A 22,636-nucleotide genomic window follows, 5' to 3' on the forward strand; every position below is an offset into this window, starting at 1 on the left:
TTGCTGGCTTTTTCTTTTATTTCCCTTGTGTCCATTTCTTTTCTAATCACCTGGGTGATCATGCTTTTCTTGTGTGTACGGTGGTTTGTTGTTAGGATAATTGCTTCCAGGTGACCTTTGTGTTGACATATTCTTGAAGATATATAGATACTGGATAAGAAATGCAGTCTGTAGGGGGTAGGGACCAAAGTGACTCGAAGAAGTATGATCTGGGCTTACAAAAGTAATTGTGAACTGATTCAGAATCCTCAAAGACAGGCTGTTACAGGGTTCTTAGATCGTGACTCCAGTTCCTTGAAACATCCAAATTTAAATTGTTCCACACTTCTAGATCCATGTGTGGAACAATTTAAATTTTCAAGTAAGCTTTGGGTAGGCAGGCCCCAAAGATGCCTTTTATTTCACATGATTCATTCTTCAAACACAAACCCAAATCTGAGATTTTTAAAAAAGTAATTGAATTGCTGTCTTTAGGGATATGTTTTAGAAGAGAAAAAGAGTTTCCTTTCCAAAACACATCCTACCTCCTACCTCTACACCATAGTCTTGGTTATTTATTGATAGAGTGTGTTATATATTTAAGCTTTGAAGGTAGAAAAACTTTAAGAACCACCAATTTTAATGTTTTACTTAATTTTATGTATATGCTCGTAGTTATGTAGGTGCAATAATATGCATATTTATACCATAACAATTCTTAGTGTCTAAAGGGAAAACAAAATAATAAAACTATAGAGGCTTTGTAATAAATATATAGTGTATAAATTTGTTGTACAGAGCTACAGATTGAACTCAGGACCTCACAGTTGATAAACAAGCATTGTAAGTATTGTACTACTTGAGCCATATACATCCCTAGTCATGAATTTGTTTTAATAATTCACTTTAAATAGATTCTTTTACTTGTTTTTTAAATCTTGTTTATGCTCATCAATTAATTTTATTCTTTAAGAAGACACATATGTTTCTTTGTTACCAAGTTTATATTCTGAACATCAGTGACATAATCTAAGTATAATGTAAAGATGTGAGTATAGAGACTTAGATTCCAAACTTTTAATTTTGTATTGGTTATAGGTGTATAGTTAGTACACTTATAAGAATTTTCTATATTTTTAATTCTTAAGAAAGTTTGTAAATTATGAATTATACAATAAATGGGAACAGAATTCAATATCTTGACATACATTTCCCTAATTTTCTTGTTCTGTATCTAATACCTTTTCCTTGTTTTAAGGAATAAGGAAGCACTAGTACATTAAGCAGAAGATGAGATTTGCATGGCAACTGAATTTTGTTTCATTTTAACTATGCCTTTATTGCATGCTTCATAAATCTAGCAGTTGAAGTCAAACCCCATAAATACACACAATGAAATATCATTTTATATTTCTTTTCCATGAGTATTTTTATGGACTATTACTAAAGTTACTTAAGGTGAAATTTTTTATAAAGTTTGAGAATACATTCATTTTAAGTATCAGTTTTGGGGATTTTATTCATACTTATTTCATAGTTTAGTAATGCATCTTATAAACCTGTCTTTTATAAGTTTCAGAATTTGACTCCTATATTAACTCCAATTCTCTGAATATAGATGAAAGGAAATGCTTTAAAAATCATAAAATAGTATTGGGTATATTTTTATATGGATAAGCTTGGATATACCTAAGAAGATCTCCAATTAGGGACTGGGGTTGGAAGGGTGGATGGGCAGCTCAGAAAGAAAGGGCTTTGACTACAAAGGAAGGTAGAAGAATGGCTATTTTGGCATAATTATGCTTCTTATCTGAAAGATTAAATTTGGGTATTTAAGTAAATTTGAAGTTTGGGAAAAGAATCACTTAAAACAATCAAAAGAGTTTAAGGTTACACCAAAGAAATGATTTTTTATTTTTTTTTGCCAGTCCTAGGGCTTGAACTCAGGGCCTGGGCACTGTCCTTGAGTTGTTTTTTTTTTTTTTTTTTTTGCAGAAGGGTAGTGTTCTACCACTTGAGCCAAAGCACCATTTCCAGCTTTTCTGTGTATGTGGTCCTGATCAAACCCAGGGCTTCATGCATGCTAGGCAAGCACTCCACCACTAAGTCACATTCCCAGTCCATTTAATGATTAGACAGTATGATTCAAGTGGTAGAGTACCCGCTTAGCAAGGGAAAGGCTCTGGTTTCAAACCCAAGTACAGAAAGATAAAGAGAGAGAGAGAGAGAGAGAGACAGAGAGATAGAGAGACAGAGAGACAGAGAGACAGAGAGAGACAGAGACAGAAAGACAGAGAGACAGAGAGACAGAGAGAGACAGAGAGAGACAGAGACAGAGAGAGACAGAGACAGAGACAGAGAGAGACAGAGACAGAGAGAGACAGAGACAGACAGAGACAGACAGAGACAGAGAGGGACAGAGACAGAGGTAGAGAGACAGAGACAGAGAGAGATGGGGGAGAGAAATGGGGGAGAGAGAGAGAAAGGGGAAGAGGGGGAGGGAGACAGAGAGAGAGGGAGAGAGAGAATGAGGGGGGAGAGATTTTGAAGGGGGAAGGAGGGAACAGAAGGGAAAGAAAACATCATTAAATAACTATCAATAACTTCATTTTAAATCCTTGCCATCTCTTTGAACATGTAGCTTATTGGACTGTGTAATCTAACACCTAAGAATATTCTTTAAAGGTGAAAAATGTGTCTAAATGGTGCTTTGTATGAGAAGAGAAATGAGCTCTTTGTGTTCGTTAACGTGTTTTTCCTCTATGGCTCATAACTAAGTTGCAAATTAAGGAACTGAAAATTTAAAGGTGAGTCACTGATGGGATAATGGAGAGTGGGCATGATTCGAGAGAAGAAAATTGACATCTCAGTTTTGATTATGTCACCATCTCAGAAATCAAAAATGGTTTAAATAATGGCATCCTTAGATTATTTTATTAGACATTTGCTCTTCCCAAACAATTTCAGAGTGCTTATTGTAAAAGACATATGAGGTAAGTTGAAAAGAGAAAAAACACATTGAAAAGAAGGCTACCAGGTGCTGCCCAGGGAGGTGTTTGGCTTTTGAGTGTAACCCAGACCGGCATTCCTGAGTCAAGAAAGGAACAATAAAGGAGGGAGTAACAATTCTCCACAAGAAATGTTCATGTGACTGTAACCCCTCTGTACAGCATCTTTACAATAAAATTAAATTTAAAAAAATGAAGACAGTATGTATTTCAGAGCTTTGCTGTGTTCTTTTGGAATAATTCATGACCATTTCTCAATGCCTCTTGACCTTATACCTACCTCTGAAATATAATACTTATGTTTTGTTTTACAAATGGTATTCTAAAATGTGATGGGTATTCCCCCAGAAGTAGTTTCTGTTAAATGTAGAAGCAAATCCTCAAAGGCTTTTTCTTGCATGGAAGGTGGAACAAACTGAGAATCCAGTATATATGTGCAGTGTTTTGTAGCAAAAAAGAAAATTTCTGAAATGGCTACTCAAAATAAAATTGACTTCAGGTTTAGAAATGAGTAGTTCAAGGGCAATACTCTTTATGCTCAAAAATGAAAACAATTTTTCTGACAATGAGTTCCTGCCATGATTCTTAGGGTCAAGAATTTCTTCTCTATGAAGTACAAATTATCTTCCATTTTCTCTCTTTTTATCTGTACTGGGTACTTCTTCCTCAGGAAGAAAACAGTATGAAGTTTATGAAATAGTTGCTGACAAATTGCATTTTATAGTGATGTTTAAAAGTATTGTGTCAGCTGAGTGCTGGTGGCTGATGCTACTCAGGAGGCTGAGACATGAGGATCACAGTTCAAACACAGGCCCAAGCAGAGAGACCATGAAAATCTCATCTACAATTAATCAGTAAAAAGCCAGAAGTGGAGCTGTGGCTCAGGTGGTAGATTGCCTTAAGCAAAAAGCTCAGGGATGGCGCTAAGGTCTTGAGTTCAAGCCCCAGTCCTAGCACCCGTTCAAAAATACTCAGTACCAACTTAAAGTCCATTTTTCATAAGTATTCAGTACCAACTTAAAGTCCATTTTTCATAAGTATTCAGTACCAATTTAAAGTCCATTTTTCTACCTCTAGTTGCAGGGGTGAGGATATCTGGCCCATGGATGTACAAGGTCCATGAAATCAAACAGGATGCTTCTGGATCTCGTATTTGTTTCCCAAGGCCTTCTGCCTATATTGGTAGTTTTGTTTGTCCTGTTAATAATTTTATAAATATACAAATGGCTCTTGGCAGAAAAAGGCTTCCTACCCTTGAATGGGTAGAGAGAAATTCTACCATGGAATAAAACACAATTGAAAGGAAAAATGAGATAAGGGAACTGAGTCAGTAAAAACATTTTAATTTCACCTGAAGCAAATGAATGTTGCACTTAAGGGAAAACCTGGGGGTAGGGAATTTTCATGGAAACATACAAATTTAGATCAAGAATGAAATAAGACAATCATAACACATCTATAATACACTGAGAAGGGTAGAAAATGAAGGTGTATTATCATAATTACCAGTTATAAATAAACCAGTTGTTCATTATTTCCATTGAAAGAACAAACTGACAACAACATCTATTTGATGTGTGAATGATTCAGTTAATAGCTTTTCATGCCTCATTTCTGACACTTTTTTAAAAAGCGGATAAAAATACTGAAGTGATTGAAGTACACTTTGCTGGAATGACTTGTACATAATTTATTACTGACTGGTACTCTTATTTCTAAATGATGATCTTCCCCATGATGCAGTAGTTTAAATGTTAGATGCTTCAGGGTTTGCTTTGGTAAGAAACAGCATTTAGTGACAGTTGGATGGTTAGAAATGCCTTGATGTGTTAAAAAATTATATTTATATTCCTGAGCTGATTATTATGTTGTCTGGAATTCCATGACTCTAGAGAGAGGCAGGAATGTCTTGTATATATTTGCACATGTAAATATAATCCAATAAATAATGTTCTACACCAATGTGATATGACAAAAATAATGAACAGATATTTTAATATTTTAAGTCCTCAGTAATAAGCTACTGGATCTTTCATAGAATGCTATACATGAGTACAAGTCTTTGATTATAAAAGGGACTCATGGAAAAAAGGATCTTTTAATAAGAGAATCTGTGTCATGTCTGATTTTTTTTTTTTTTTGGTCAGTCATGGGACCTGAACTCTGGGCCTGGGCGCTGTCCCCTCACCTATTCAGCTCAAGGCTAGTGCTTTACCACTTGAGCCACAGTGCCACATCTGTTTTTTTCTGCTTATATAGTGCTGAGGAATTGAACCCAGGGCCTCATGCACGCAAGGCAAGCACTCTACCACTGAACTACCTTCCCAGAACCCCCTATGCCTGAATTTTTAAGTTCCTGTATATTCAATATATTGGGGAAAGTAAAGACTTACTTCAAAACTCAGGTTCAGTTGTTAGATCTGGTATGAGTTGAGTGCAACTTTATTTGTTGTTTGATAAGCTAATAGAACTTTATAGTATTTTATAATTGTATAGTTCATATTGCAAGATAAATTAATATGAGGTTTCCCTGCCATTCTTGTCATCTTCATTGTCTCAGCAATATGTGTATGTCATAGCAATGTGAAACTAAACACAAAAGGAAGGCAGGAAGAACACAAGCAGAGAGAGGAAGAATAAAATGAGCAGAATAAAATATTATTTTCCTTGTTATTTATTTAGAGCCTTGAAAATTAATGGTTCTTTGCATACTTTCCTACCAAAGTCATTTGTGACCTGTCCTACTGACATGGAGAAATTTAAGGTATATATTTCCCACACAGTTCATAGGAATGATAAATTATTCGAGTCTTACCTCCTTAGAACTACCTCATTGTAAGTGTACTGCATTAGAACCCAATTTAACTGTGAGCTCATTTCTATTGCCCTTTTTCTTATTTTCTTGTGATGTTTTTTATTGCATTAGATGTTTTCAAGGAAAGATTTTCAGAGGAATGAGCTTATAGAGAAAATTTAATATACAGTGGGAAATCAACAACAATAATAAAGTTCAGCTTGTCTCCTCGGGGGCACTGGTTTTAAATATTTTATCATGCCAGTATTTTTATCCCCAAATGGTCACAGATCCTTGGGAAATATGGAGGGGGCTGAAGTGGAATGGTACAGATGATCAAGACTTGTGTTTTTGATAGTGTTACACCCTGAGAACTTAGAATTTCTGACTGGCAGATGGAGATGTGAAAGTATTTCTCTAAAGCTATCTTGACACCATCTAATTGATCATTTGTCATCATCATTTCATCTTGATCCCCTTTTATTTTATCTAGAAGTGTAAATGTAGTTTTTTCACACCAATCCCAACAATCCCTAGGGTTCCATGATAAGAAAAGCATAGTAATTGTTTTTGTAAACTGCCTGGAGTTTCCTAGACTATCTTTTTTTTTTTCTTCTGAGGCTACACTGGGATTCAGGAGAACAGTTGTAAAACTTCAAAATCTAATAGCTGATAAAATTTTATAGTTGTTAAAAAAGTTATGTATCCTATATACATAATGCTTCAAAAATAACATCAAAGTAAACACATTTAGGATATTTTAGATATTTAATAGAATGAGTGGCTAACTTATCTATGTGGTAGGTAACTTGAGTGAAGATTCATATGTAATTTATGTCTGAAAAATAATAGTTTGAATATAATAAATCTGTATATTGGGGAGTGTCAAGGCTGCCTTTGCTATTCTGTATTCTCTTCACAATGCTCAAGGGTATGTTAGCACATTAGACCTAAATTCCCTTGGCATTCATTAAAATAGCATTATTTATGAGGAACTCTCTTCATGTTAATATTGATATGTTCTGAAATTCTAAAATTAAAACATATTCATTTTCCTAAGTTGGAAGATCAAAAAGCTGTGCCCTGAACTAGTTACTGAATCTGCAAATACCATTTTGCCTCAGCTTAATGCAAAGTTGCATTCTTTAGGATGTAAATACAGTGGAATCCTTTGGAGAAAAAGTAGTCTTATAAATCCAATTATTTATTAAAGAAGAAAAGGAACTTACTTTGAGTAAGTAAATAGCTAATGATGGTAAATGCTTTCCAAAACAATTGTGCTTGTTGCTGTAGCAAGTGAATTCGCCATTTACTAATATTTCTTCTTTTTTGGTGTTAGTGGAATTCTAATTAGGTATCAGGTTTTCTGGATAGACTTGAGTTATATGGATGACAAAATCCAGAGTCACAAATAGCATTTACTCTATGCAGCCTTTCCTGATTGTCTTTCAGGAAAATGAAATAGTTTCTCTCTGTATCATATATAAACATAGTTCTTAGAAATACAATGCTAAATCACAATTATTCACTTTTATGTATTTGATTATTTTGTCTCCATCATAGTCCTCGACACATTATGATAGAAGTCAAATAAATGCATAAATGCATACTTGATTGAATTAATAACAACAAAATATAAAATGTCACTAACTTTAACGTACACTCATTAGAAATTTGTGAAGGAAAACTGGTAAAATTAAGAGACAGTCACAAATTAATAGTCTAAATGATGAAGAAAATTAGGTAAAAACATTTTAACTTTTAGAAAATTTTAAAAAGTGTTAGACCTGGTGACATGTGCCTATAATTTCAACACTAGGGAGGTTGAGACAGGAGAATCATGAATTCAACACAGCCTGTTCCAAGCTATACTGAGTTACACAGTGAGACTAAAGTATATTCCTGTGCATCTTTTTTTTTATTTCCAATTGTCATTATGACTATTTGACTAGATCTTTAAAAAATAACTTCCTTGACAATTGTCAGTATGTTCAAGACAGTAATGATTGTGTATAAGTATTAAACATTGGTGTATTCAAAATATATTTTATTTTGATAAAAAACACTTCTAAGTAAATATGAGTTCCAATACCAGTCTGCTTTCTATTACCTAAATCATGGTCTTTAATTATATTCTCTGTTAGTTTTTTTCAGAATGTAGCAGTCAAAATGATTTTTGTTTTTCAAATTTGGAATAAAATTTCTGATTAGTATTCATTATTGAATGAAGAATGAAGGGCTGCCAAGAGAAAACCAATTTATAGACCGTGTCGCACATGACAGCAAAAAATATTTTCATCTGATGCCAAACTTCCTTTGATGAGAATGTTATACTTACTAGCTTCTAAAATTTGTTTGATTTAGTTCACACAATTATTTTAAACTAATGGAGTTGCTTGGATCAGTCTTCATTGACCTGGATTAGAACAATTTCTCTAAAGATTTTATTGAATTTGGCTCATGACATTTTCCTCTAAGAATTAATGATGATTTATTACCCTTCCCAGAAAAAAAACACAAAAGGATATGTGAGAGGATAAAGAAAAAAAAATAGTTGAGAAAAGACAAAAACTTGGTTATGGTTGGAAGAAAATTAGGCATTAAGACAAATAGTAAGCTTGGTATTTCTCTTTGGGAAAACATAAATATTACTGACTAGTAGATGTTCATAAATAAAATTACATTTTTTGCTGCCCTCTTTCATTATGCTGATCTAAATACTGGCAGACTTAAGTTCTGTCTCTGTTCTCACTTATGCCCTGAGATATCCCCAACAACTCTACTAACTTTGGTTTTATCTTTCCATAAATATTCTTTTTTTTTTCTGTTTTAGTGATACTGCCTTTTGAAAGCAGGGCTTCACACTTGCTAGACAGGTGATCTACCAATTGAGCCATGGCTCCAGCATCCTATAAGTTTTTAAACACACAGAAATTCAATTTAGATTTTGGGATTTTTTTCTACTAAATATGGATGTCATTTCCCTTCTTTAAAACTGAAAAGCCCTTGGAGACAATGATTATATTAAATACTCACGAATAAGATTCTTTCATTCCACTGGGCAAACATTAGATATACTAGAAACATTATCCATTATATTGATCAAATGTCTATATTTTATCCAGTAACTTGAATCAGGAACAAGGAAAAGTTAATGAGGTTATAACCACAGTTTTATGCTCTTCCTCCGCAAGCTGATGAAGTATAACAAGGGCTAGTGGTGAAATAGTCAAAGATAAAGTACAGTGTTAATTTCAGAAACTCAGCCTTTAAGTTTGTTAAGCAGGAAATTAGCAAGGAAGTTTGAAGGATGGTTGCTATTGGTTATAGAGTGCCCTGGAGACTAGGAGGTGGTTACTGGGGCATGTCTATGGAGTCTGTATCTTGTCCCTCCTGGTCAGTCTCCCTCCCCCTCCTCCTTTTTCTCTCTCCCCCTCCCTCTCCCTCTTTCTCTATGCATCTGTCTCTGTCTTTGTCTCTCTCACCTTTCTCTCTGTGTCTGTGTGTGAACCTATCAATGTATCATCTCTTTCTCTCTCTCTCTCTCTCTCTCTCTCTCTCTCTCTCTCTCTCTCTCTCTCTCTCTCTCTCTTTCTCACTATTTCTGGTCTGCCATGAGCACACCACATGCTCCTGACACTGCCATATTCTGCCTCACCCAAAGTCCAGGATCAATGGAGGCAAGGACTGTGGATTGAAACCATGAGCCAAAATTAGTAATTCTTTTAAGTTGTTCTCTCAGATTATTCCTGTCATAGCTATGGGAAATTAGCACAGTGAACTTAAGAGTCCATCAAACCAAAGGTGAAAAATGTGTTATCACAAATACCTTAATTTTCTTCATACAGCGTGTAAATGTAGACACATTTAATGGCTTTCCCTAGACCACTGATAGAAGGACAGCCAAACTGGAACTGTGTTCACTTCTTAGCTTTTCCCTTAAGGCCTTCAATTGCCTTGTAAGTGAAGATGAAATTAAGCTGGGTATTCCAACTGCCTAGATCAAGATCTGAAAGAGATTTTAGAAACCATATTTGTGGCTCCCCCCTGTGGTGAGAATCTTCTCTGGTAATTTCCTTAAGGTAGAGCCGGATGAGACGGGGTGACCAGCCTTTCACCATGTTCTCATCAGACTGCTTAACGTGGTATGTTTATGAACCTGTAATTGAAAACAAATATATCATCGAGGAAAAGAACAGATGGATTATATTTTAAATTGCAATTCATTTTTCAATGTCAGATTTTTAATAGGTATATGTGAATTATTGTAATTACTCATGGCTGAAGCAGCAATTTGGGTTTATAGTTTGGGACTATTTCCAATTTAACCTTGAAAAGATTATTTGGCATTAACTTTATATCTTTTAACTTCTCATTTTTTTCCTGGATAAATAATAGTGATAGCTCTTAGATTAATTTTTATTCTTAATATTTTCTTTTGGTACAGTTGTATCTACTATTTATCCATCCATCCTATATCTGTGCTGATATCATCTGCTGATATCATTAATGTCTTCATTGGCCTTTGTTGAAGATTACCAAAATTCTTATATCTTACTCTTTACAATATTTACAGATTATCTAATAAAAACAAATCATAGTTTCTTCACTTACCTCTTGGTACATGCAATAATTTGTCCTCTTCATTATCTTCACCACATATTCAACCCAGATACAAGAGTTTTTGTTCACAGAACTATTCAAGATATTTGAGTTAAAATTATCTACTGTGGCAAATAGTGCCTGGATGAAAGGAAGAAATATAATGTTTTTATTGCTGGGCTTATTAATTGTTTCAAATGTATTTCCTTACTTTATCACAGTTATGATAATGGTCCTTTTTAGTGACTTACACTGGCTTTTGACATCCTGCATGTATTAGGGACATATGCTTTACATAGTGCCACATATTCAGATTATGTGGTAGAGCAAAATGCTAATGAAAGTGTCTAATGACGGTACTCAGGTTTGTGTAAATCCAGAGGAAAAGAGAAGGGATAGCTTATGGTTTAATACAAAGCTCTTGGAGGCACCAAAGGAGTCCAGAGACTATTTAAGAACTCATTTGTGTGTACTCATGATCTTGCCCATGTAATTGTAACCCCTCTGTACAGTATTTTCACAATAAAAAAAAAAAAGAAATCATTTGTGAATAGCTGAGACAATAGAAAACTTCTCTGAAGATGAAAGGCCAACTCTTTCGTACAATTACTTAAAGAAAATAAATAAAATTGAAAAAATTAAACAGGTTTTAAAAAGGTTTTTTAGTTCACTATCTTCACATAATGGTGAAAACATTGCCTAAGAAGCAAATACATTCACTTCTAATTTAAACCATATATTATGATCTGAGAAGAACGAGCAGAGTTTTCATTGTTGTCAAGATTGCCTTCTATATTTTTTGTCAGTCATGGGGCTTGAACTCTGGGTCTCAGCTCTGTCCCTTAGCTCAAAGTGAACGCTTTCCCACTTGAACCACAGCGCCACTTCCCGTTTTCTGGTGGTTTATTGGAGATAAGAGTCTCAGAGACTTTCCTGCCCCGACTGGCTTTGAGCCATGATCTTCAGATCTCAGACTCTTGAGTAGCTAGGATTATAGGCATGAGCCACTGCTACCCGGCTTTCCTCTATATTTTTTAGTCTGCTCCAAATTCCCTTATTGCATGTGTAAGTGACAATACTTGTATAAAGAATACTGCCATACAAAAATCATTCACAGAAAACATTCTACAACTTAGCCCAGGCAATTGCTGGTTGATATTTGTGTCTGTAGGTTATTGATGTTTCTCTTTACATTGTTATTTACACTTGGTGACTTACTGATTGTTCATCTATACATGTTTGCTTCAACTAGCAACCTTCAGTTTTTAAAAAATAGCTTTAAACATTTTATATTTAAAATAAAAATAATTTAATATAGAGCTTGGATGAGTGGAAATAAAAACACATAATGAATATTTTGGGGGAGGTCTTCACGTTTTCAGACATTTTTCTTTTGAATGTCCACTAATTTGGGAATATGACATATAAATACCATCTCAATAGGGTGATGCTTATTTTCCATTGGGATGATGGTTCAGGAATTTGAAGGAAACCTCTACACAGTATAAAATAAGTTATGTAATTTTTCTATTTGGGGATATGAAAGCATGTTCTTTTCCTGCAGTATCTGCCCCCTACTAACCATATAAAAGCCTAGTTATATTGATGTTAATCATTTCTCATGTTTGAAAATGTGATTTCCGGTGGTGGAACCTGAAAAATGGACACTTGAATCCTTTACTGAATGAAACTTGGCAAATACCATGGTCTTGTTTTCCTCTTCCTTAAAATGATAACTATATCTCTTTTTTTTTGAAGATGGTTTAAAAATGAGGAGAACACAGTGCCTGATTAATCATACGTTAATTCTTGCCTCTCTACCCACCTTCATTTCTTAATTTATTACATTACTTTGTAGGGTAACATAATAACCATCAAATTTTGTTTTGTTTTGTTGGTTGGGGGGCCTGAACTCTGGGCCTGGGCGCTGTCCCTCAGCTCTTCAGTTCAAGGCCAGTGCTCTACCACTTGAGCCACAGCGCCACTCCCAGCTTTTTCTGCTTATGTGGGGCTGAGGAATTGAATCCAGGGCCTCATGCATGCAAAACAAGCACTTTACCACTGAGCCACCTTCCCAGCCCTCAAACTAGCTTCTTGAAGGCTGTTTTTCAAAAATTTGCTTGTTGAATGAATTTATGGTGAGAAAAATCTTGAAACAAGTTTATCAGAAAGCAGCTTGAGTATTTTCTGTACAGTTGCCCTATATTTTGCATTCCTCTATTCAGCCGTGTTTTTCTAAGCTAAGCTTCTGTCAGAATCACCTGAGTAATTTGTTAGCAATGCATATTTTGTGCTTTATTTCAGAGACCTTGATCACTTACAGCCTGTGTTTTCCGAGGGGATTTGGAAGCATCTCAGCGACTTAGTACTACATTTGAGGATATGATTGGTAGCAAAAATTGAAAACAATATTAAAAAACCCAGTTGTCTTAATCCTATTTTTCACACGAATCCAGATATATTCAGTTAAGTAGTACCAACTGAAACTAGACCAACTCAAACCCTAGAATCAGCCCTTTGTTTTAGGTACTCTGAGGCCAACACTGACCTGTGGTACCTTCAAAGCCAGTCAGTATGAACATGCTGCATTCAACAGTGCAAGGCACACAGAAATCAATTGGCTAAAGATAATGTGGTGATGTCTCAGTTAGAAAGTAGGATTTACTGCAAGGATATCTTTTATCACTGAGTCTCAGTGCATTTGAAATACTATTTGACTTACTGACAATGTTGTCAGACACCTTGTATTCATATACTGTTTTGTAGAATGGGAACTTCTTTGTAAGCTACTTAAAGATAGTAATAATAATACATGTTAGACTAAAATAAATTTTCATTCAGCTTTTCAAGTAGAAAAATACTATAGAAACCAAATCCTTAAACATGTAAGAGAGGTGGAAGAACTCAGGAGTTCTCTAAATCTTAGATAGCTTAGACACTTCTCTGCTTTAACATGGGTACCCTTAATATCAAGGTAATCAACTACGGATTTCTTTTCTTTTCTATTCTTTTTTTTTTTTTTTGCCAGTCCCTGAGCTTCTTTGTGCTCAAGCTAGTGCTCTACCTCTTGAGCCACAGTGCCACTTCGGGCTTTTTCTGAGTAGTTTATTGGAGATGAATCTTACAGACTTTTTCTGCCCTCTAACACTTGAACCACAGGTCCACTGCTAGCTTTTGTGTGTGTGTGTGTGTGCTTAATTGGAGGTAAGAATCTCACAGACTTTCCTGCCCAGGCTGGCTTCAAACTGTGATCCTCAGATCTCAGCCTCCTGAGTATCTAGGGTAACTGGCATGAGCATGAGCCTGGCTTGAGTTTTTGAGGTTTTTGTTTGTTTGTTTTTGTTTTTGATTTTTGTTCTTCCTGTAGGTAAGTGAAGCTTAATTGTTGATGGTGTCTACCCTCCCCCTGAGAGTATCTGGAGAGAGCTACAGTGAGTTAATAAGGTCATGAAAATCATTGGAGCTTTCACTATACGATCAGGTCATCTGAATTCTTTTTTCCAAAACTATGTCTTCTTTACGTGAGATTGCTATACTGCTACCAAGCATGAGAAACTGTTAAGAACTTTAAGATATGATTATATCCACTTTCTTGCCTGAGCCCAAGTATCTGCCAGTCTCATTACTTCTTTCACATGGCCGCCATGTGCTCTGAACATCCAGTTTTCTTTCTTCCAGTTTAGCAACAGTTCACGTCGGGTGTCTTTCTCTACTTGCAGTTCTTTAATTATTTCGAACGCTTAGTTTGAGAGATGATATCTGTCTTCTAATCAGAAGTAGTCAAAAACAAATATATTTTTACTCTCATAAACAGTGGTTTATTTTAGTAAGTATATTTGCAAAAAATATCTTGCTATTTCTAGGCAGTTTATGGAATCAGACCAATCTGAGTTCAAATTAGGTTATTTTGTTTTCCTTGAGTGTTAAATTTGGGTAAGTTTTCTTTGCTTCCCAAAATATATTTCATAGTACAAATCTGTATGGTTTTATGGTTTTCTAGAACATTCAGAACAGAACAGGGAAAGAGACTTGACAATAGCAAACTGATAATTAAAATATGTACATGCTAACATAGGTTTTGGCATCTATGCATCAGTTAGGATGTTATCTTTCCTTTTTCTAAGAAGAATAGAGAAAATTATTTTCTATTATGACACTTAAAAATTGTGAATGAGCACTGGTGGCTCACATCTGTAATTCTGTCTACTTGAAGGCTGAGACCTGGAGGATCAGGGTTTAAAGCCAGCCTGGGCAGAAAAGTCTTCAAGACTCCATCTCCAACGAACTGGCAAAATGCTAAGCTAGAGACATGGTCCAAGTGGTAGAGTATCAACTGTGAGCAAGAAAGCTGACCAAAAGGACAAAGTCTTGAGTTCAAGCCCCCAAACCAACACAAAACAAAAAACTCTGGATCAAAATGTTGCTAAGACAGAAAATTAAAACAAAGTAGATTATGGCTGAATGCTACAGTTCAAGCCTGTAACTTTAAACTACTTGAGAGGCAGAGACCAGGGCATCTCTATTCCAGAGAAGCCAAATTTTCCTTGGAGAAACTCCATCACAACCAGTGACGGGGAGCAAGGAGTCATACCTCTTATTCTAACTATGCAAACAGGAGGTTCACAGATCAGGCATCCCAGGCAAAAAACAAGACAGTATCTCAGAAGTAACTAACCATAAAACAGCTAGTGCAGGGCTGGGAAGGTGGCTCAGTGGTAGAGCGCTTGCCTTGCATGCCTGAGGACCTGTGTTCGATTCTTCAGCACCATATAAGCAAAAAGAAAAAAGCCAGTAGTGGCGCTGTGGCTCAAGGGGTAGAGTGCTAACCTTGAGCTGAAGAGCTGAGGGACAGTGCCCAGGCCCAGAGTTCAGGCCCCACAACCGGACCCCAAAAAAACAAAAACAAAAACAAAAAAAAACAGCTAGTGCCTAGCAGCAGTGCATGCCCTGAGTTCAATTCTAAGTACTAGGAAAAAATGATTAGAAAGTCTTCCTAATTAAACATGTGTTCAGTTGAACATGTGTTCAATTTGCCTTATAAATCTTTTTGTTATAGTCATACACACAATCTCAGTTAAGTCAGTCTTGGTTTTCTTTGCTTGTGCTTCTTGATTTTTGTTTTGTTTTATATCTTGGGGTCTACCTCCATCCATATCTTGGTAGTAACTATCTGCATATTTACAAATAATCTTGTATGTTAAGAAATATGTGACTTGCTATACTTTTAAACAAATAATTTTAATGTGAGAGCCCAGAACAGCACACCAAAAAGAATTCCTTTAGCTCATATATTATACCAACAGGAAGAACTGAGTAAAGATTACTAAACAACATGTCAAATGATCTCCAGTTTTTATTTTATCCATTGTTTCTGAAAGTTCTCTGGCTTTAAGTAGAGAGAGAGAAGGCTTTTAGTATTCTGGGAAGATTGAGCCTCGGAATTTTGAGAATGGCTTAACTGCATACGTTATTAGTTCTGTGTTCTTGGGTAAGGACTTCACAGGATTGTTCATAAAGGAAAATGAGATAATTTATGTGGCTTGTAAACCTGGAAATACTACATGACTTTATTGGTTGCTCCAACTGCTGCTGTTATTGTAACCATTTTTCAACTGGAGGTAAATAGTTTTTCCAGTGTTTAAATAGGTAAATGACAGGAAGATGGACGTGAGGGGGATAGGTAGCTAGAGAGAGGAAATAGATTATTACCCAGTGCTGAAAGGGGTGAGAAATAAATTTAGACACAAATTAATATAAATTGCTGTGTGTGACAAAAGATTCTAGATACCATCTGTCCTAACTAATTTTCACCACCACCACCACCATCTTCCCTCTCCCTGTCCCTGATGTGTCAGGGACAAAAAAAAGCAAATAACCCAGCCTCTTCTTTTTTTTTCTTGTTAAAGACCCTTTTTGATTTAATTTCACATACAAAAAAAATCCCCAAGTTCTGAAGACATTTGCCACTTCTGGTAGCTTAGGAACGAGGAGGCTCAGAGCTACAGTTCCAAGGTGATTGCTTCTATTTAGATGAACTTAAAATATTTTTTTAAAAAAGGAGTTTGCATCAGAAAATCAAGGGCATACAGTTGTAAGGCTCATTAGATTCTTAAAATTTCTAAACATCATCTTTTTTGAGAGTACCTGGAAAATAGTTTAGCATACTTATTTACACAAATTAATCCATCCTTTGGATCTTTGCAAGGACAACTTCTAATGAAAAATGTTGCAAATGATATTTTGGTTTACATAAGAAATGGAAATTTACATTCAATTTCAGACCCACAAAGAATAAGTTTCTAGCTCCGAATTGTTTTTTGTTAAACCAAATCTCAGTGTTGGGGACTAAAAATACCCACAATAATACATTACAAAGAAGTAAAACACTGGAAAAATAAGGATTAAAATTAGACTTAAAATGACAAAAATTTGAATAACAAATAATTTATGCAAAATATGTTTCAAAATTTAGGATGCTGAATATTTGAAACAAGTACTGTGTTTGATTTAATTACATCATAGTTTGCTGCTTCTGGCATTTTGCATCCTATTTTTCTTTTAGACTTTGTGTATTTTCAGTAAAAGTTTGTTTTATAATTTTTAATTTCCTTCTTCTTGAATTTACTTTTAAATTTTCTAGGATAAAACCTGTATAAAACTAGATTTTAGCAGATATAATATCTTTGGAAGAGAGAAAATTGTTTAACGTTTTTTAATAATACTTTGCTTTTTTGTTGTGTTTGACCCATTAAATTGGCATATTCTCAATCTATTTTTGATGTCATGAATATAAAATAGTGACATAAAGCAGTTCTGGTGTAAAAGTAATAGAAACTCAAAGCTTTACCTTAAAAAATAATTAAAAATGGAATGTGTAATTTCCATAGAGAACCTAATAGTATATTCAGATAGTAACTCTTAGGGAAACATCAAAGCCAAGATGATTTTTTTCAGCCTCTAAAAAGTCACATTGGAATTAACAATACAATCACAGAATCAATAGATGATCTGGGTTGGTCTCCAATGACTCCCATTTATTTCTCAGATAATTTTTAGATGAACCCATGATGCGGAGCAGCATAAACTATTTGGAACATGGTGAGGATGTCAGTCTACTTGAGTGATAATGTTCTGCTTCCACTCTGGCTCACAGCTATATTGAATGATCTATAGATGCCCAGAGTTCTCCCTTGGGAGAGAATTGGTATCACATACAATGAGAGAACTTGCATATTTTTTCCTTTGAGATGTTCCCCAAATATAGTCTCACAGTTCTAAATGGAAAGTTGTCTTAAAACCGGGGCACATTTTGCACTCGCTGATGGTTATTTTTAGGTAAACCACTTTGGGTTAATTAGGAGAAAAATTGGTACTGTACAATTATTATGCTCTGTCCTCCCACCTTGGTCTGAAAATAATGAGATGTAAAAAAAAAAAGTTTTCTCTTGTCACTGCCAGATTCATCTTTTAAGTGTATCAAAGTCTGTTGCTGTGGTTACGGCCTTTGTTTCCACTGATGTTTTGTCCATACTCCCCCTGCCCCCACCTTAACAATGCTTACTTAAAAAGAAAGAAACAATGAGTCATTGGTTCGGAAATATTTTGTTAAAATATCCCTTTTTATCATTACATTTCACTGCTTAGAAACTAGGCTGTAATTCAAGGCAACAGTTAAGTCTGAGAACTGTTAAAAAATTCTTTGATTTCTCTCTTCATTTATAAGAAAAAAACCAACCTGTCTATGCAATTGAAGAACCTCTTACAAATCTGAACAATTAAATCCCTTTTGGTTAATGTATTATTTCTGGAACAAGTAGATAAATTTTCTATGCAATAAGCATGATAAAAATCGTGCATGTTTGGGACAGCACAGAATTTGAGAATCAAGGATTCAGGGCACAAATGCAGTAACAAAACAATCCCTACAAAACGGAGTAACTCTGAATAACACAAGAAATAAAATTTTGTTAATTTAAAATTTTAGAAACTGAAAGGTGTAAGGTTTGTAAAGTGAAATGTAATTAAATTATGTTACTGTACATACCAGTTGTTTCTAGAATTGAAACTTTACCATATGAAAAATACATTAGCTCTGTACAGTTTTTACATGTAGGCAAGATGAGTTTTGAAAAAAATGGTTCTTTTCCTTTTTTTTTTTCAGGGTCATACTTGTTTAAGTCAAAAAATACTGCACAACTTAGCTAATTACAAAGTGTAGACTTGAAACAATTCATGTCTTCTTTATTTCATGAATCAATCTTGGGTTTTTGTTTATTTGGACAGGGGACTGTGGTTTTTGTTTTTGTTTTGTTTTTTGAGTCACAATAAACAAATCTTCCTCATTTTGTCCTTGAGGTTACAAAGTTTGGTAGCAACCCCTGGCTACCAATTAGCTCAGTTAAGCCAGTTGCTGTTTATGGTCACTGATTCGGCCAGCTGTTGTGATTGTGCTCAGGTCCAGCTCAGTCTCTAGGTGTGTTTCCATCGTATCTTCCTGTGCATTCGTTTCAAAGGACTTATGAGAGAGAAGTTCATGATGCACCCCACAGTAACTTATTGTGGGCTGGTCGTATGCCAGAAAGGTTGACACATTCATTGATAAAGGTATCTGGGAAAAAAATGACATGAGAAAGGTCAGTTATAAAAAGACAGACAACTCTGAAGGAAAGACTTGGAAACTGTGGGGTCTGACCTGACTAATTTCTATCTTTTGTCTCTATGCTACCAGGATGATATCCCTCATAGGGAGTTCAGTGCTACAGGGTTTTGTTGTTGTTGTTTGTTTTTGTTTTTGTGCTGGTATGGGGACTTGAACTCAGGACCTTGCACTGTCTCTTGGCTTTTTTCACTCAAGACCAGTGCATTACCATTTGAGGCATAGATCCAGTTCCTGCTTTTGCTGATTAATTTGGAGTCTCAGCCAGGCTGGCTGGCTTCCAACTGGGATTCTTAGAGCTCAGCCTCTTGAGTAACTAAAGATTATAGGCTTCTGGTGTGATATAGGCTCAATCTGGCAGATTTAAAGCCTAGCTGAAGCCATTCAATTCCTACCTAAGCCTTTCAGATAAATCATAGTAGAAGTATTAAAAAATGTTAAAACTTCATTCATTGAAAAATGTAGGAAATTGCTTTTCTCAACTAGAGTAAAATTGTGCTTTTGAACTAAAAAATATTATTTGGCAACCTATACCATTATAAATATAATAAAAGAACTTTTTTTCAAACTTGGGCTTGCATGAAAATCACCTCTCTGTTCTTCAACCACCTGTCCCCATCCTCTTGTCCTTAAAGTTTCTGCTTCAGAATGTCTGGGGTAGGGAATTTGTATATTTTGTGAGTTCTCATTGGATCCTACTGCTATTAATCCACACATCTCGCTTTGAGAACTGCTTCAGAAGAGCACTGTCTAGTCATGTCATTCTGGTGATCGTTATCCATAACCTGTTAATATTTTACCATGAAAATTTCTCAAGACATTAATGTCAGTGGTTTGGCCTATGTATCCAAAATTGAGAGTATAGAGAACTCCTGAAGGTGGATGGTTTCTGTGAATGCCTACATAGCATGCAAGGATGATTCTACTTTGAAGGAACTGGTGATACAGGAGAGGAAAGGACTTCCTTGGGAATGAAAGAAGCAAGATTTAAAGATGTGCAGAACAAAGCTAGCATGACCTTTGGGAACAGAAAGGAGATGTTCATATTAGAGACAACAAGTGGTCTTAGAGGAAATCAGATGTCAGAGCCTAAAAAGAATTTCCTTTTTTTTGTGCCATCCTGGGGCTTGAACTTACTGCTTGGGCTCTGTCTTTGAGCGTTTGTGCACGAGGCTAGTATTCTTCCACTTGAGCCATAGCTCCACTTCTGGCATTTTTGGTAATTAATTAGAAATAACAGTCTCACAGACTTTCCTGCCTGGGCTGGCTTTGAACTATGGTTCTCAGATCTCAGCTTCCTGAGTAGTTAGGATTATAGGCATGAGCCACCAGTGCCGGGATACCATATTTTTTTTTCTTAATGAGATAAAAAAATATTCAAGAGAAGGTAGATCTCAGGAGCTTTTAGGTCTAATTTTGGTTAAAAATCTGCTAGATAGGGTTTTAAGGTGTTCCAAAGTTTCAAGTGCTGCAGTTCAATTTTCACCTTGATATATAGAGAATGTGGATGCTTCATCTGGCTGGGGTGTTTGAAGGTGAGGTTTGTGGGAGATGATGAATGTTAAACAAGAGAGTTGGAAGGTCTCCAGCGTGGAAACCTTGTTTTTAGAGAGATCAGATGACACATATATACATGCAGACAGACAAACATACACACACATAAAACACACATACCCCTCACATTCGTCTCCAGAATCCTGAACCAAAATGGACTGATGCAGTATCCTCATGACAAATTCATGTTGCTATAATTCCTTGAATGAAAATTATTATCATTCTTGTTGAATGAGAAGAATGAAATCTCTCTATTTACACCCTCACCCACATATAAGTACATGAAAATAAGTCTCTTTTTGCTTTCTGATCTCAGCTGAGATCAAATCAAGGAAAATAGAATGTCTTAGGTCTTATTCTTTTATTAATTGATTCTTTAGCTTTTTATTCCTTTCCTTTCTATGACCACACCCTTCTCTGCCTCTTTTTCCATTGCTGCCTTTTTATAGACATGTATTTCTCCTTCAGTAAAAATTGGTTAAGAAGATCGTTTCTTGTTTTCTCCTTCAGTTAAAAAGTTAACTTCTAACAAGGCTTGGTGGCTCAAACCTTTAATCTTAGCTACTTGAGAGGTGGAGGTTAAATCCAGCCTAGGCAAAAATTTCATAAGAATCCACATCAATGAATGACTGGGTATAGTTGTGCACGCCTCTCATCACAGCTACTCAGTGAAGCACTTATAGGAGAATTATGGTTCAAGACAGCTTGGGCACAAAGCAAGACACTATCTAAAATTAACAAGCATAAAAATATCTGGTGGAGTTGTTTGAGTGGTTGAGTGCCTACCTAGCTAACAATTTTTAGACTCTCAGTTCAAACCCCACCTAGTATTGCCAACCTCTCCCCCTCAAAAATTTTTTTGAATTTATTCTATGGAGATTATTTGTTTATAAAATGAATATTTCAACATGTCAAATATGTAGGACTTAGTCTTTGGATGCAGAAGTATAATCCAGCTCATCAAATGGAATTGCTGACTAATCCTTTCTATTTATGTGCATTTAAAACACAGGGAGAATTAAGTTAGCTGATATATGCACAAAATATATCATATGCTTTAAAAAATGGCCAAGACCACTTACAGATCATGAAGAAATGCTTAATAGTAGAATAGCATTCTCCCATTTGAAATAAATAGGAGTTCTTTAAGATAAATAAGAGACAGATGACAGAACTCAGACAACTAAAGCATGCTATTATGTAAACGTAACTGTGCAGCATGAATTATATTGAAGTTGTGGGAGTGAGAAAAAATAGAGCAGTTACTGGGTACATGAATTTTACAGTAGCCTCTGGGAAAGCCATGCTTTGTAATGTTATGGGTCATATGTCTATCTATGGAATTTTCTATACTTGTTTTAATTTGCCATAGAAACATAGCTCACGTAAGTGGAGTCAGTCTCGTTTGACTTGCAATCAACTCTACTGTGAATAATGTGTGATTTCTGTGGACAAAATTTATGAAAAAGAATATTACCTAACTCACCTATTCCATGCATGTTTGTACACATGTGCTTACAAATTTCCACTTGATATAATAGGGACTGTGGAATTCCTGAGTGCAAGTCCTAATTGGAACAGTATCAACTATGTAGTTAGCAATTTTTGTCTGTTGCAAATGGCTTTAGGGGTTTCTTCTTATTTTGATATGTCTTACTTTGAAACACTTAACCCATGATTCTACAGTGCCAATGTCAAGGTATTTTTTCATATTTAATACTTCTGAAAGTGGGATCATTGTTCTAAGGAGTGCAGATGCTTTCCTGCAAGTGATAGAGTGTGCTTACAGTTGGTAACATCTTGGTCTGAAGGAAATGACATATATAGTTAAGCAAGGAATATTGAACAGCTAACCATATGTTTTGGTAGATATTTTTTCATTAACTTATTTTGAAAATAGAATAGAATATGCACTTACAGTATGCACACATATTGACAAACATATACAGATCCGTATGTACATAATTCATTCATATATACCCATATGTACAGTCTAATGGTCAATTTGTTACAATTTCAAAGTCAGTTAAATTGGGTATGATA

At 35.2% G+C, this 22,636-nt stretch overlaps 2 protein-coding genes across 3 annotated transcripts in view; one reads left to right on the forward strand and one right to left on the reverse strand.

Moving 5' to 3' along the window:
- Ctnna3 (catenin alpha 3) overlaps positions 1 to 22,636 on the forward strand; it is a 1,374,363-nt gene that overhangs the window by 437,379 nt on the left and 914,348 nt on the right. The window lies entirely within an intron of this gene.
- Positions 15,008 to 22,636, reverse strand: part of Lrrtm3 (leucine rich repeat transmembrane neuronal 3) — a 160,555-nt gene continuing 152,926 nt past the window's right edge. The window contains exon 3 of the mRNA XM_070021008.1: positions 15,008 to 18,991. Coding sequence (XP_069877109.1) covers positions 18,782 to 18,991 — 210 coding nt within the window. The 3' untranslated portion in view covers positions 15,008 to 18,781. The remainder of the gene's footprint in view (positions 18,992 to 22,636) is intronic.

This window comes from Dipodomys merriami, unplaced genomic scaffold (genome assembly GCF_024711535.1).
Source record: "Dipodomys merriami isolate MVZ:Mamm:240054 unplaced genomic scaffold, mDipMer1.0.p SCAF_14, whole genome shotgun sequence".
Lineage (NCBI taxonomy): Eukaryota > Metazoa > Chordata > Mammalia > Rodentia > Heteromyidae > Dipodomys > Dipodomys merriami.